Below are 15,151 nucleotides of genomic sequence, written 5' to 3'. Positions count from 1 at the left end.
CCTCCCCCTACTGTGATGCTTCATAGTAGTGTTAAGTCCACCCTGGCTCTTAAGGCTGCATGCTTGTATACTTTGTGTACAGTCTTGGTTACAGGTTGTGTCTGTTTTCTAAGGACGAGCCTGGCTGAGTACTGATAGGCTCCCCATCAGGGGACTAGCTGGCCAGTGAGGAGCTCTTTGGCCCCACAGACTGATAAAACGAAGAAAAATATAAAATGATCTTCAGTGCTGACTTCCTTTGCCCTTTTGTAATCATGTGTCAAAGTAGTGGGAACAGTGAAGGAGGGTGCTAAGAATCACACGGTATTTTAGAGAACATCCATAAACATTAATTTAGCTTTTGCTACATACTCTACATAGGAGATCCTAAAATAGCTCCTGTGTGCTGTGGTACTGACCTGGGCACCACAGATACAGAGAATGAAGTGTCTGTAATCTTGAGGCACTGACATCTTCCTGAGTCAGGGACAGAGGGAGAGGAGAGAGAACAGGAAATGATAGGATGCAGTAGAAAGAGCCCAAGATTTGGAGTCATAATTTGTGAGTTCAGCCATTTGGGAGAAGAATTTGGAACTATGCCCAAAGGGCTATAGACCTGTGCATACCCTTTGACCTCTTGTTTGCTACTAGGTCTGCCTCCCAAAGATATCAGAGGAAAAGGGAAAGGACTTAAATGTACAAAAATACTTGAAGCAGCGCATTTTGTGGTGGCAAAGAATTAGATATTGAGAGGATGCCCCTCAATCAAAGAATGGATAAACAAGATGTGGTATACGAGTATGATCTATAAGAAATGATGAGGGAGATGGTTTCAGAAAAACCTAGGAAGGCATATATGAACTGATGCTGAGTGAAATGAGCAGAACCAGGAGAATGTTGTACACACTGTACACATTAACAGCAATATTGCAGTGATAATCCTCTGTGAAAGACTTAGCTGCTCTGATCAAAACAATGATCCAGGACAATTCCGAATGGATCACAGTGAAAAATGCTGCTGCCCCCCTGCAGAGAGAGAGATGATGAACTCTGAGTGCAGGTCCAAATATATTGTCTTTCGCTTTCTTTATTTCGCTTGCTTTTTTATGACATAGATAATATAGAAATGTTTTGTGTGATTTCACATGTGTAATGGGAAATATGCCTTTCCTTCTCAAAGGGTGGAGGAGGGACCAGAGGGAAGAAGAGAATTTGGAACTGGAAATTTTAAAATGGATGTTAAAAATTTTTTTTTAAATTTCAAATTTCAGTTCTGCCAGATGGGTACCTTGGTGACCTCAGGCAAGTCCCTTAACCTCTTTGGGTTTCAGCTTGCTCCTTCATAAAATGAGAGGGCTGGATGTGATGATCTCTAAAGATAAGGACTAGCTCTGAATTCTCAATGCCACGATAAGTAAGCTCAAGATAATTTCAGGAGAGAAAGGAACACTAAAAACTGGGAGAGAAGTTGGATCAGAAAAGGCTTCCTATAGGAGATGGCACCAAAACTGATCCTTGAATAAACATAGGGCCTGGAAGAAATGGAGGTGAATTGGGAATGTACTCTCCAGCAATAGCTTTGTGCGAAGAAAGGCATGGAGATGGGAGAAGGAACAGCCAGTAGTACAGTCTGTTTGAAATGATGCCAAGCATGTGAAGGGAGGTAATAGGAAGCAGGACTGGAAATGTAGGTGAGAGCCAGATCATGGAAGGCTTCTAAATCCCATTCTGATGAGCCACTCTTTTATTCTAGAAGCATTTGGAGCCACTGAAGATTTTTGAGCATGGGGGTAACATAGTTAGACTTGTATTTTCAGGACATTAAGTTGATACTTCACAGCTTGTAAAAACAAGGATACAGTGAATTGATTAGTGCCTGTCATAGGGGAAGTATTGGGGTAGCTTGCATGATGTGTGTGGGAAATTTGGGGTGGTTAGATGGAGAGGCTGGTAGCAGATAGTGGGAAGCTGAATAGAAAGGAATAGGCAAATAGGGAGGTTTTGAGAGATAACAAGTAGGTGGGAACCAGGATGATTGATCAGTATAGCGAGATGAGAGGATGTTAGAAATGTTTCTGGGCCAAAAAGAAAACAAAAAACCCTAATAACATACAATAGGAGAAGAATCAGATCATGCCACTTGACCCAGAGATCCTATTGCTGAGGCTATATCATAAATTATCATTAAAAGAGAAAGAATGACTTTCATACAAAACTATTTCTAGATTCTATATTTGTAATAGCAAAAAACAGTTTACGTGTTTAATAGACAGGGAATGGTTGAATAAAGTATGATAGATTTGTGTAGTGGAATATTTTGATTAAAAAACAAATATGTAATACGTATATATCAAAAAAATTCAGTAAAGTCTGTGCAAGATGATGCAGAATGAGGCTCTGTGGAATAAGAATAACGTGCATTGACTAAAATGACATTAAAAAAGGAAGGCAACAGATCTGTATTAAGAACACAGGAAGATTTGGAAGAGGTTAAAGCAAACCTGTTGTTTTTGTTAAAAATTTAAATGAACTTGATATTAAAAAGAAACTTTCTAAAATAATGCAAACTGTTTAAAATTTAGAGTTTTATTTGGAGAGTTACTCAATATTTCATTTAATTTTTTAATTAGCATTTATTCGTAATTCCTTAATTTACCATACATGCCAACAGCATGCATTACGTCTAATGCTGAGGTGAATATATCTTGAACTGCCCAGCCATCATTTACCTGGGGTAACTGAGCAGGATATTTTATGTTTGGTACAGGTGATTAAAATTCACCAGAGTACCGTTACCTCCTATCTGGAAGACATCATACTAAATACTGAGGAAAGCACAGCAGAAGAACAAGCCCGAGAAGAAATTCAGAAGATGGCTGAGGAAATCAATGACCTTGCCTATGAAATAGAAAATCGGTATGTACCCAGAGAACAGACCACAGGATAGACAAGTCTGTTCATTGACAGCATGAAGTATTTTTCAGTGAACTAAGTCTTCACAAGGCAGGACTAGCTAGCCTCAGGTCTTAAGAAGCGTTTGTCGTTGGACACTTGTATATTTTGCCTTCTTTTCTACTATATCAAAGCATGAAGAAAATGTGACTAGTGACAGAATTTCAGGTAGTACTAGAGATCTATTTCGAAGTTTCAGACATTCGTGACATAAACCCTGTCCCTCGCAGCCCTTTTCCTGGTAGAGGCATTGATTCAAACAGAACCGCACTGCACGGATCCTGTAGTTACCTCATACCCCCTCTAGATTGTATAGTTCATAGAACTCCTCAGTGGAGACCCATTCAAATCCAGGTTATCATCCACAGAAGGAGGGTCTTAGTGTAAGAAAGTAACTAAACTGTAACAGCAAACATTTTAATCCATTTGATTTTGTTTCTCGCTTAGTCGAACTCACCTTCAGTCAGAAGAGATTGTTGCGGAGTTGGTTTATAGTTTCCTGATTCCAGAAGTGCAGAAAAGATTTGTGAAGGAGAAAGGTAAGGTCATGGAAATGCCTCATGTCTTCTTTTATTCTAAAAATATATTCTGTTTTGTTAAAATGACAGGGATGGACAAGGGGCAGACTGTATCTCTAGGACCATATCTAAGAATAACGGCTCTTGGCTCCCAGCAGCACTCAGATTCAGCAACGGCAAATCCAACAATAATAATGATAATAGTAATAGCTAAGATCTTTACGTAGCACCTACTGTGTGCCAGGCACTGTGCCAAGCACTTACAGTGATTATCTCGTTTGATCCTCACGACTCTGGGAGGGAGGTGCTATTATGATCCTCATTTTATAGGATGAGGGAAAACAGAAGTTGAGTGACAGCCCCATTGTCACAAAGTTAGTAAATGTCTGAGGTCTTCCTGACTTCTGGCTGGGTATTCTGTCCACTGAGACATTTAACCGCCTCTTTCTCCTTTAGAGTGCTAAGACCCACTTCCCATCCTTCAGTCACCACATGCAATTTTGAAACCATGTCAGATTTTACCAGGAATATCTTACCCTGCATGACACCGGACTCAACTACGGTCATAGCAGAAACAGCAGTGTAGAAGGCCCAGCAGGACGAGCATATGTCCAAACCTACCTAGCATTTGTTTTGTAAATACCTACATATGCACGTGTCTCCTAGGACAGAATGTAAGCTCCTTGAGGGCAAGGACTCTTTCCACCACTTTTGTCTTTGTTTCCATGGCACTTGGCATAGTGCCTGAAACATAGTAAGTTCATAATAAATGCTTACTGATTCAGCTGATGTACACAGTTTTAAAACAAAAACGTTTTCACAGCTATCTTTTCTAAATATCATTTGAACGCTATTGCAGAATAAATTTTCAGAGTAAAAGCATTTCTTTCCTTTTGCTCCAGTGAGGAATTTACAAAGGAAGCACATTCTTGCAGCTCATCAGATCATCCATGAAGGTACTGAAAAAGTCATCATCCAGTCTCAAACCGAGGCAGCCATGCCTCACAGAGAGAGACCGGTCACGGAGATTGACAAGATGTTCGCCAGACTAAAAGTCAAAAAAGACAAAAAGTCAGATTGAGGTGAGTTTGACTTTCTTCAGGTAACCTGTGGAATAAAAAGGGCCCTGTGTAAATGATTATGTCTTTTATATTCAATGAAGGTAAAAGATGAGTCTTCTCTGAGGGTTTTCTGGTCTTTAGAGAAGCTGTGGAGTATAGTCACCAGCCTGTGGACAGAACACAGGGCACCATGACTGAAAAGAACTATGGGTTATTGATGGATTTAGTGTTGACACTTGATTGAGAATTGCTGTTTGCAGACTATCCTGAATTTCCCCTTCTGGGTAGGAAATAAAATAACTTGTTAGCAAGGCCTGGGATCTGAGTACCAGGAAGGGATCAGGAAGAAAGGACTGAACAAAAAGGTAGTTGTTAAACTCTTTAATTCTTTATCAAGATAGCACTCACCAGTTAGGACCTGGAGACACGGGACAGAGGAGCGTCATCTGTGAGGAACAGCAGGAAAGCCAGTGTGGCTCGACCATAGTGTGTGGGGAAAGGAATAATGTATGATGAGGTAGAAAGGTTGGTGGAATCCAGGTTGTTAGGGAGTTTAAAAGCCAAACAGAGGGCCTATGAACTTGTTTTTTTAATCTTATGGTAACCAATTGTATTTCAGTATAATTGGTTTCCTTGGTCATCCTGAGTATTTTGTTTTATGCCTTTGTTTTATGCCACATGATTCTGAGAAGGGGTCTGTAATAGCAATTTAGATTTGAAGATCTTTCCCACCCATTAATAGGCCATGTAACCTACTTACAGTCCCGAGGCTTCATGTATTTCACCAGTCTGCCAAAGGTCTCCATGACACAACAAAGGTGAAGAGCCCCTGACTTAGAGGCCGAGGAGACTCGGGAGTTTATTGTGACGTGACCACACCTGCGTTTCAGGAATATCAGTTTGGCAGCTCCCTGGTCCAAGATGGATTAGAGAGGGCAAAGTTTTAAGACTGGGAGATCAATTAGGACGCTATTGTAATAATGCCAATAGCTAGTATGTATACTTCTCTAAAAGGCTTGCAAAGTGCTGTGCGTATATGATCTCATGGTAGGTGCTATTATTTTCCCCATTTTACAGAGGAGGAAACTGAGGCTGAAAGAGGTCATGTGACTTGCTCAGGGTCACACAGCTGAGGAAGTATTTGAACCCAGGTCTTCCTGACTTCAGGGCCACGCCACCACCTCTCCAGAGGTGATGAGGGCCTGAACTCAAGCGGCGGCTCAGGGAGTGGAGAAATGTCATGGAGGTACAATCAATTAGAGGTGGTGGCAGCTGATTGGATATGTGGGCTAAAGGAGACAGAGAGATGACTGACATTGTGAGCCTGGTTCTCTAGAAGGGTGAAGGGTGATGATATTCTCAGTAGAAACAGAAAAGTTAGGAAGAGGGAAAGATAAGGAGCTTTGCTTTGGACAGAATGAGTATGAGATGCTTGTGAGACATCCAATTGGAAACATCCCCTAAGGACCTGGTGCCTGGAACTGGAGATTAGGAGAAGACCCGAGGGCTAGAGTCAGGAACCAAGAGCCACAGAGTTAACCACACTTGAATCAGCAAAGCAGAACTCGGAGACTGGGACCACAGGAGTCAGAACAGGTCTAGTGGAGTTTGGCTGCTGTTGAATTCACTAGTTTGTCCACTCAACAAATCCTTCATTTACCTCTTCATAAGGCCAGTGTGAAACAATCGTGGAGGCCCAGGGGTGGAATTGGTCTGTAGGCAGACGTGGGTATATCAGCAAGTACCCTGGCACACCCAGGATGGCCTGCTAGCACAGATTCTTTGATCTGCTTTTCTTAAAGCAAAGTCAACTTTAAGGGGGTCAACAATCTTACTTTAACTACAGCTAAGTAGAAAATACAAGCAGAGAAATAGCGCAAAGATTCAACAGACAGGGCTCCAACATTTTGAACAAAGTAATACAACCACTGACATATACCACAAGATGGGGGAAGCATCAACATCTGAGTAGTGGAGGTGTGGGGGGGGGCGGGGACTCTTAACAAATGGCTACTCAGACGTCAGTCCAGGGAATCAAAAGGTCCTTCTCATGAGCAAGCCCCCAAAGCAAAATCTCACCTCAGAATGTATATATACTTTTGGCTAATAGTCTCAGAGCCATAAGACTCAGTGACTCAGTGCCTAATTAGCTTAGTACCAAAAGGTGTCGAAGCCTTCCTACAAGCAAGCCTCCCCATAAGCAAACCTCCCCTGAGCAAGCTTTCCCTTAGGCAAGTACCTCCCCCAGTGGGCTCTATGTGACTCAGGATGTATCACAGCCGGGCCAGAGTTCAAAGCAGCAAGTTGTCCGTGATTGAACACGTGTTCACATAGGCCTATTAATGGACGGGGAAGATCTTTATATCCATTAACATTACAGTGGGCTCACTGAGGGAACTCACACTGGTGTGAAGAACAAAGACAAGGCAGAGGGTAGAGTTAACATCCATAACACAATGCTTTAGTTAATGAAAATGTGTTTCAGTTCTCACAAATACTGTATGTTACATTATTTATACTCTGTAAGACATTAGCCTAGTGTAGTGGACAGACTTGGATTCAGGAGAGACCTGAGTTCAAATCCACCCCTGACACTTCTTGGTGGTGTGATCATGGGTAAGTCACCCAATTCATCAAATGGAAGAATATGTGTAAAGTGCTTCGCAGACCTCACAGCACTATATAAATGTTGGCTATTGATATATTTAACCCCTCAGCTTCTGTAACCTCCTTTGTGAAATAGGGATGTTAATGACTTTTGAAGTACCCTCACAGGGCCATCATGAAGGTCAAATGAGGTAATATCCATAAAGTGCCTTGCAAACCTCAAAGTGCTGTATAAATATCAGTAAGTGTGTCAAGTGTCTGAGGTCGGATTTGAATTCAGGTCCCCCTGACTCCAGGGCTGCACCACCTAGCTGCCCCTAAATAACAGTTATTCTTAAATTGCTTTATGTGGTGGCTTGAAAGGATCCCTCACTATTGTCTAACAACTTGGGTGAGTAATGGTGATAGTGTCAAATGATTAATTCAGCCCCTTACTTTATTCCAATCAGTATTAATTCAGGTTAGGGCAATTCCATAGGGATAGCGATTATTTCTGTTATATTTGTCTATTAATATACATTTAGTCAGTCTAGTCATGTCAGCTAGTACATATTTTATGTATCTTATATTTAGGGATAATTAGATAAGGTTAGGTAGAGTCTTTCTTATATTAAGCCCCCAAATTTTAAACTACAAGTTATAAGTTCCCTTGCTTAACCACGGGAAGCTAACGAAAGGACCTCTACCCTTATTCTCTGCTGAGTAAGTGACCAAGGTCAACGTGGTGATAACCTAATGATATGGAAAGTCCTCCATCATATTTTTGTTTCTCCATCCTCAGCGCCCCTTCCTATTGCCCAACATGAGGAAATGGCTATGTACACTTGGTCAACGAGTGAACTGGCCCTCTTTGGCCCTCCTATAGGGTCAATGTATAGGCCTGTCGATCAGTGAAATCCTGTATTTTACTTTGCTTCATCTCTGTGTCATCTTATCAAACACTATAAAACCAAGGCCCCGGAGAGAGGGGATATCTCAGGTCATAAAGAAGTTATTGGCTTGGAGCTCTGCCTCAGTGGGTTTTCTTACAGACTGGATATTTTTGGACCCACATAACCCTTCTGACCAAGTACCAACCACATCAAGTAGGACTAAAGCATACTGTATTAAAAGCATTCAGAACTAGCATTGATTTGTCAGCTTGAAAGTTATAGGGTGAGCAGGCCTAACTGTGTGAGTGCAGTGAAGGTCTTCCATTCTACATCAAGTATTCAACATTAGCCAGCACTTCTGAGGGCTGACACGTCTTATCAAGAAATGAACCCTGTAAGAGTTATCCAGAAGACAAAGAGAGCTATTTACTTCAGGGTTTTTATAGTAGTACTGTTTATAATTGCAGAAAACCGGAATCAGCCCAAATGTCCAATAACAGGGAAATGGTTTAATAAATCATGGTACCCTAATGTAATGGAATTCTCTAGTGTAATTCATGCCAACCAGTATAAGGAATACAAAGAAACCTGGAAGGACCTTTTTGAAATCAAGCAAAGTGGAAAAAACAAATAAAAAACAGCAGCCTGAAGAACAGAGTACTGTCCATGCTAGCTGCAACCATATAGGAGGAAAAATAAATAAAAGGTAACGAACAAAAAATCCTGATGGTGAGTTGGAGCATTAGTTTTGGAGTCAGAAGACCAAGGTTCTGATCAGATCTCTGAGCTTATCCCCATGTGCCTTTGGGCAAATCACTTAAGCTCCCCTGGTTCCCTTGGTTTCATCATCTGTGAAATGAGGAGGCAGAACCAGATGGCCTCTGAGGTCACTATGACCTGCGAATGGGATAAATTTAGAGTTAGGAGGAACTGAAAATTTTATGGCATTTTATGCATTGATATTCATGTAAATATAAATAGTTACAAAGCAAATTTAATTTATATTGATATTTAATAATACTTTGTTTTATGTAATTTATCAGCTTTGACAATAAACATAAAAATAAAACCATAATTCATGGATTTGTTGGATGTTGTCTCCTGCTGGTTTCTGTACAAGCATAACAGTTTTTAATGATCTTTACTTAGATTTATTTAAAGCAAAAAATTCTCTTCTTTTATTTGGTTCAGTTCACCTCAAGACTCATGACTTTGCTTTGAGAAAAGTGGGATGTAAACTTCTCAGGCTACAGATGGGGCTACACCCAGATAATTTTATGGAGCAGGGAGTTAATGATTTCAGCCTCCTAAGCTGAAGCCACTGAGTCTGACTTAGGCTCTTCTCTTGGAGATTTGTTGTCTCTACCTGTCTAGGTTGTATCTTAATTTACTGAGAAGGGTAGAGCTAGGAAACAAGGGACCAATCTCCCCTTCCCCCACCCTCAAGGTGACACCCAAGGCATTCCTGGAATCAGAAGAATCAGTAGCACTGGACCCAGCATCAGGAAGAGCTGGGTTCAGATCCTGCCTGCAACATTTACAAGCTGAGTAGGCAGCTAGGTGGCAGTGTGGACACAGCACTGGACCTGGAGTCAGGAAGACTTGAGGTCAAATCCAGACTCAGGCACTTCCTAGCTCTATGACCCAGGGCACATCATTTAACCTCTATCTGTGTCAGGTTCTTTGTAAAATGGGGATAATAGAACCTATCTCCCAGGATTGTTGAGAGGATACAATGAGACAATATTTGCAGAGTGCTTTGTGAACCTTTAAGTACTCTGTAAATGCTAGCTGTAACTAGTAGTATTGGCTGTGTGACTTGGACTAGTCACTTCTCTCTGCCTCAGTTCCTCAGCTGGGAAATGGGGTTGGTCCCTTCCAGCAATAAGTCTACAATCCTGTGATCAGGAGCAATAACTCAATTAATTGGGTGGTTCCGTTTATAAAGAACCAACAAATTACATTGAACTATTAGAGTCCCAAGGAGCTCCCATATGGTGACTTCTGTTCACCATGAGAGATGCTCCCACTGGATGGGTCACTGTTCTTCAGAGCTGTGTCAGGACTTCTGGTTAACTGGCTAGAAATACTGTAATGGCTTGTGCTTGCTTACCCCTCACCCACTTTCTTAACGCTTACCTTTCTAGTTTCTTCACCAAGCCCACGTCTAAATTTACCCAAAGACTTGTCTATAACATCACCTTACTATTCCTCAAAATACACCCTTTCCCTTCATTCTGATAAGACAGAGGTTAGCTTTCTACAGAAAAAAAAAATTTCTTGAAGGCAGCCGCTGAATTTACCTACTATTTGTTTGCCTTTGGTGTGGCATTGACAAGAATCTGCTCATTGCAGACAAGCACACCTGAGCCGTCAGCCTCCAAGATCATGGAATGGCATGGAAGAGCTCTTGCAAAAAGATGGGAAAATCAAATTATATTTTGGTGGTTGCCAAGTAGCTGCTGCTTCCTAATCCAAAAGATGCCCCGCAAAATACAGGGCCCCGGATAGTCTTCACAAGCTTCCGTACCCATGAGATGAATCTCTAGACATCATTGGTGACCTGGAAGAGTAATTTCAATAGGGCAGCGATAGACGGACTCCAGATTTCAGAATCTCAGGAAGTGAATCTGTGGTGGGAAAGTAGAAGTAGTGGGCATAGGTCACTCATTCAGAGAAGTCTGGCAGTCAAAGAAGGAAAAGAAATGGCATCAGCAGGGTCGGGTGATTAACAAATTTAGTTCCATTTGTAAAAACTGCCAAAAAGAAAGTACATTCGGAGCATCTTCATTATATTTTTTAGTCCATAGATGTGAGTCATAAAAACAGAAAAAAACTAAATTTGACTTTTGTGATAACTTCAAAATTCTCACACTGGGTTTAGTGATGTATACATTCTTCTGAGAAATATAAAATGTGGTGGGTAGGACAAATCTGGTAATGTTTCTAAATGAATACTGAGTTGCGTTATGAATTATTTTAAAATGCAGACATTTGTGTATGGTTTTTGTTTTTTGCTTTTTGTTTGTTTGTTTTTTGCCAGATCATGAATGTTGTAGAGAAGATGTACATATCAGCAAGAAGAATTTCCAGCCATCTCTACTTCTTCCAGCTTATGATACACACGAGATTTTGTCAGTGTGTGGTTCGTGAGGAAAAGGAGAATGGTTTGGGGAGACTTTTATCTTTATTAAACGTACAATAATTTCAAATAATTTTTAGTAATAAAGATCAAATGTAGGAACTTAATTTTTTGCCTTAGACTTCCTCCAGAGCCACTGTTAGGAACCTTGACCTACAGGCCAAAGCCCTAATTCCCTGGCCTTTCTTCATTTAATGGCTTTCACATCCCAGATTAACTTATTTTTTAATCACTCCTTTTTAGTGAAAACTGCACTAAATGCTAAACATCCACCTTTACAATGAACGGACACAAGAACAGCAATGTGCTAAAACAAAACATGGCTGATAGCTATTATTGGTTTTCTGTTTGGGACAGTATTAAAGATTTCTTTTTTTGTCACAGAAACAGGAATTTACCTATACAAAGGCTTAGAATAAGCTTTTTAAAACAAAAAAGAAATGATTAATAAATTTTATCAATCCACCCCAAAAGGAGGTTTTGTTCATAGACTATCTAGAAAAATAGTTTATGATGGAATATCTATTGTTTTATCTTTATTATGTTCTTTTATCTTCTTAAATTTGCTCATTTAATCCTCATAATGGGAGGGGGAGGGGAGGTAGATTAGTCATATGATACCCCGATTTTATAGATGAGAAAACTTAATTACTGATTTTTCTACCACTTAAAAGGATTTGTGGGAGAAGGATACTTTGTACAGGCTGTGTGAGTGGCTAAAATGAGGATCTTAGAGTCACTAAAACCTAGGGCTGAGTCTTGCCTCTGATAACATGTTAGTAATAGGACCGTGGATAAATACCTTAAGCTCTCCATGCCTCAAGATAACGAAGACTAAAAATTGGAGAGGGATGGTATCTTCTAGGATACAGAAGGTTCCCATGTGGGAATTAGCCACACCAGCCGAATTATGGGTCCAGATCCCCCTTGCCCCTAAAACCTTTGACTTTTAAAGGGAAGTACTACAGAGCAGGTTCCCTAACCTATCCAGTAGGAAGCCTGAGTTTAAATTGAGGGACAAAAGTGTTGCAATGTATCTGCTCTTTGTGTGTAACAATAATGCTACTTGCTGCTACCGTGGCTGTGTAAGGCCAGTAACACCAGCACAAAGGAGGGCTGCTAGCACAGGTACTTTGATCTGCTTTTCTAAGGAAAGCAACTTTAAGGGGTTTATAATCTCACTTTAATCAAACATACAAATAGCATTCACTTAATTCAGAGGAAAAAAGCCAGCACCTTGAACTTCAAAGAAAACACAAACAGAAGTTACAGGCAGAAATTATATAAACAGAGCAAAATAACACAATTAAGCAGACAGGATTCTAGCTGTCTGTCCAAGACATTATATACATAGTTACCAGAGAAAGAAGCACCAACATCTGGGTTTTTCAAAGCTGAGGAGCTCCAACAGATACCCAGAGTCTCATCTGGTCAAATCACATGACACTCTTCCAGTGAGTGAGCCCCAAGCAAAATGCTAACCTCAAAATATATATACACTTCTTCAGGGTCAGAGGGTGTCACAGCCATGCAACTCAAACCTATGTGACCTAAACCTTCCCATGACTTAAGCAAGTCATCAAAGACTCCCAATTAAGTCAGAGACTCTTGATTGAAATAAAGGCAAGACTCAAAGGCACTTGATTGCCTCAGTGCTGAGAAGCACTCTAAAACAAAAGACAACAAAAACATCCCACCCTGCTTATAATTACACTGTGGGGCATTGGCATTTCAGGAGGAAGAAGGGGAGGATGCAGCACATGGTATAGCTAGAAGCTTTTGCTTCCTTTTTAAGCTTTGTGAAGGTATTTCAAGTGAGAAGGGACCTGCAGTCACAGTGGCAACTTCCAGTTGAAAGGCCAGGCCCCACCTTTGCTAAAGATGTCCTTGGATATACACAAAGTCTTCCCAGGATTCACTGTGCACAGTGATAAATGAACCATCGAGGTGGGGCTGTCCCATTTACCATCCACCCCACACCATCACAGATCTCACTGTCAATGTCAAGGATTCAAGCAAATGCAAAGAAGTCCTCGCAAACAATTGGAGATACTTTGCCCAAAAAACAAAGACCTTTTGTTTCCTCCAAGGTACGTTGCCTACAGCTTGAGCAGCTGCCACTATGAATGGTATTGATGGATTTGGGTAAAACAGATGCAATAGTAGGCTTAAGTTGGATGTGGTGTTTTTGGTGCTTCCAAGGTGGTGTGATCTTGGGAGAGGTATGATCACTGCTGTCCTGGTGTGCAGTCCAGTCTTTACCCAGGAAGGGCCCCAGCCCCCTGCAGCCACAAGCACTAGCACATTTTGCCTTGGAATGGCAACCAGGCCTTTTGCTCCCTTTTGATCAACCCCCAGCTCTCCTCTCTGCCCTGGAACTGTGACCCAGAATTGCATATGGGCAACAGAGTTACCTCTCAATGCCAGCTGTACCCAGTGCCGCCATAGGGTCCCCTGTAATCTCTTTCTGATCAGTTGTCTGACCCCTTTACTGTCTCTGGGCTGAGAGTTTTCAGAGCTACTACTAATCAGTGGCCACTGTTGCTGTCACTGTGTGTGTGGACTCTGGACAGACTTCTACCTCCATGTCACAGACTTCTCCTGCCAACCTCCTAAGTTTTCTTAGGCCAGAAAAATGTCTTATCTTGACCCTTTGTTGTCTCTGCCCCTCCAAAATTTAATGTGAGGCATTATTTTAAAGTTTTGGGGAGGGGAATGTTGAAAGAGTTTCTCTGGGTTGCCTCTATTTCAGCATCTTGGCTCCTAAACGATCCACAGAGTTATTTATAAAGAAAGTGGTGTTACTAAGAAACAAAAGCAAAAAAAAAAATTTTTTTTTTCGACAAGAAACTCCTAAGTCCTCTGCCAATATCTTTATTGTTATTAGCTTTACTTTTTAAATATTTGGAGGAATATTGAAGTCTCTGTCTTAAAGCTAATAGAGAATTAAAATGGCTTACCACTGGAGCTAACATAAGTGGGCCATAAACTGTAAAATCAATTCCTTCAAAAGCCTTTACTTTTCTTCAAGGAGGAACATCCTCTTAGTGCGTTTTGTCCCTTGGCTACTGCAGAAAGACAAAGGTCCAACACACAATGCAGGTGACTGGCAGCCATGTTTGCTGGAGGTGTCTTCGTTCAGAGAATCACTTTGTCTCTCAGAGTTTCATTTTCTTCATATGTAACATAAGGAAGTTAGATTGGATGGTTTCTAATGTCCTTTTTGGGGAAACCTAGATATGAACCCCACCTATGCTTTATTTTGGAGATTTTTCTACTCTAAAATAAGAACATAAGACAAAGAGAAAATTACCTTTGGAGTCAAGTCCCCCCAGCCCCCCAGTATCGGACTTGAGACACCTATCAGTTCTGTGTCCAGTGTCTTCATGGGCCCTGAGCCTTAAGTGGTATATTAACATTATCTCATTTGATCCTTATGATATTCTGTAAGGTAAGTAGTCATACAGATGTAATTATCCCCATTTTGCAGATGAGAAAGTTAGCCGTTAGAGACTTTCATTGACCTATCTGTAGTCACATAGCATAGACTCCTATTCAAGAAAAATCCTTAAACAAAGGCCTCACCCATACATTAAAGACAAAGGCAGTATTTTGTAAGCTGCCAAGAAGAGAAAAGAAAAAAAAAACATCCAAAAGTAGGAGGATAAGAATGACTTTGAAGCTTAGATTTTGCAGAGGAGAATTTTTATACCAAAAGATAAAAAAAAAAAAAATTGGAAGCAGCCAGACTCTTTGAAGGCAGGAGAATGCTTCAAAACCTGAGGACCTAAAAACAATTTTTAGTGAAGTCCCATCACTACAAAGGTCACTGAAAGATCTACCACAGATCTGAGAGTAGAGAAGATGCTCCTAAAAGATAAGCGGATTAGAATGTTAATAGCAAAAACAAGGCTGTGAAGTATATCAGATAATAGATTATGAAAAAGACAAGATAAAAACCTAACAGTTGATAATTAGATTTATAGTTCAGGGGATTGGGGTTCCCATCATGGCTCTTCC

General features: G+C 40.8%; 1 protein-coding gene across 1 annotated transcript in view; it reads left to right on the top strand.

Moving 5' to 3' along the window:
- CFAP91 (cilia and flagella associated protein 91) overlaps positions 1 to 4,530 on the top strand; it is a 45,112-nt gene extending 40,582 nt beyond the window's left edge. Inside the window, exons 12-14 of the mRNA XM_036746236.1 lie at positions 2,747 to 2,895; positions 3,379 to 3,470; positions 4,352 to 4,530. Coding sequence (XP_036602131.1) covers positions 2,747 to 2,895; positions 3,379 to 3,470; positions 4,352 to 4,530 — 420 coding nt within the window. The remainder of the gene's footprint in view (positions 1 to 2,746; positions 2,896 to 3,378; positions 3,471 to 4,351) is intronic.
- The last annotated feature ends 10,621 nt before the right edge of the window (positions 4,531 to 15,151 follow it).

Source organism: Trichosurus vulpecula, chromosome 2 (genome assembly GCF_011100635.1).
Source record: "Trichosurus vulpecula isolate mTriVul1 chromosome 2, mTriVul1.pri, whole genome shotgun sequence".
NCBI lineage: Eukaryota > Metazoa > Chordata > Mammalia > Diprotodontia > Phalangeridae > Trichosurus > Trichosurus vulpecula.
The sequence above is the reverse complement of the archived record's forward strand: the minus strand, read 5'-3'. Positions and strand labels throughout refer to the sequence as shown.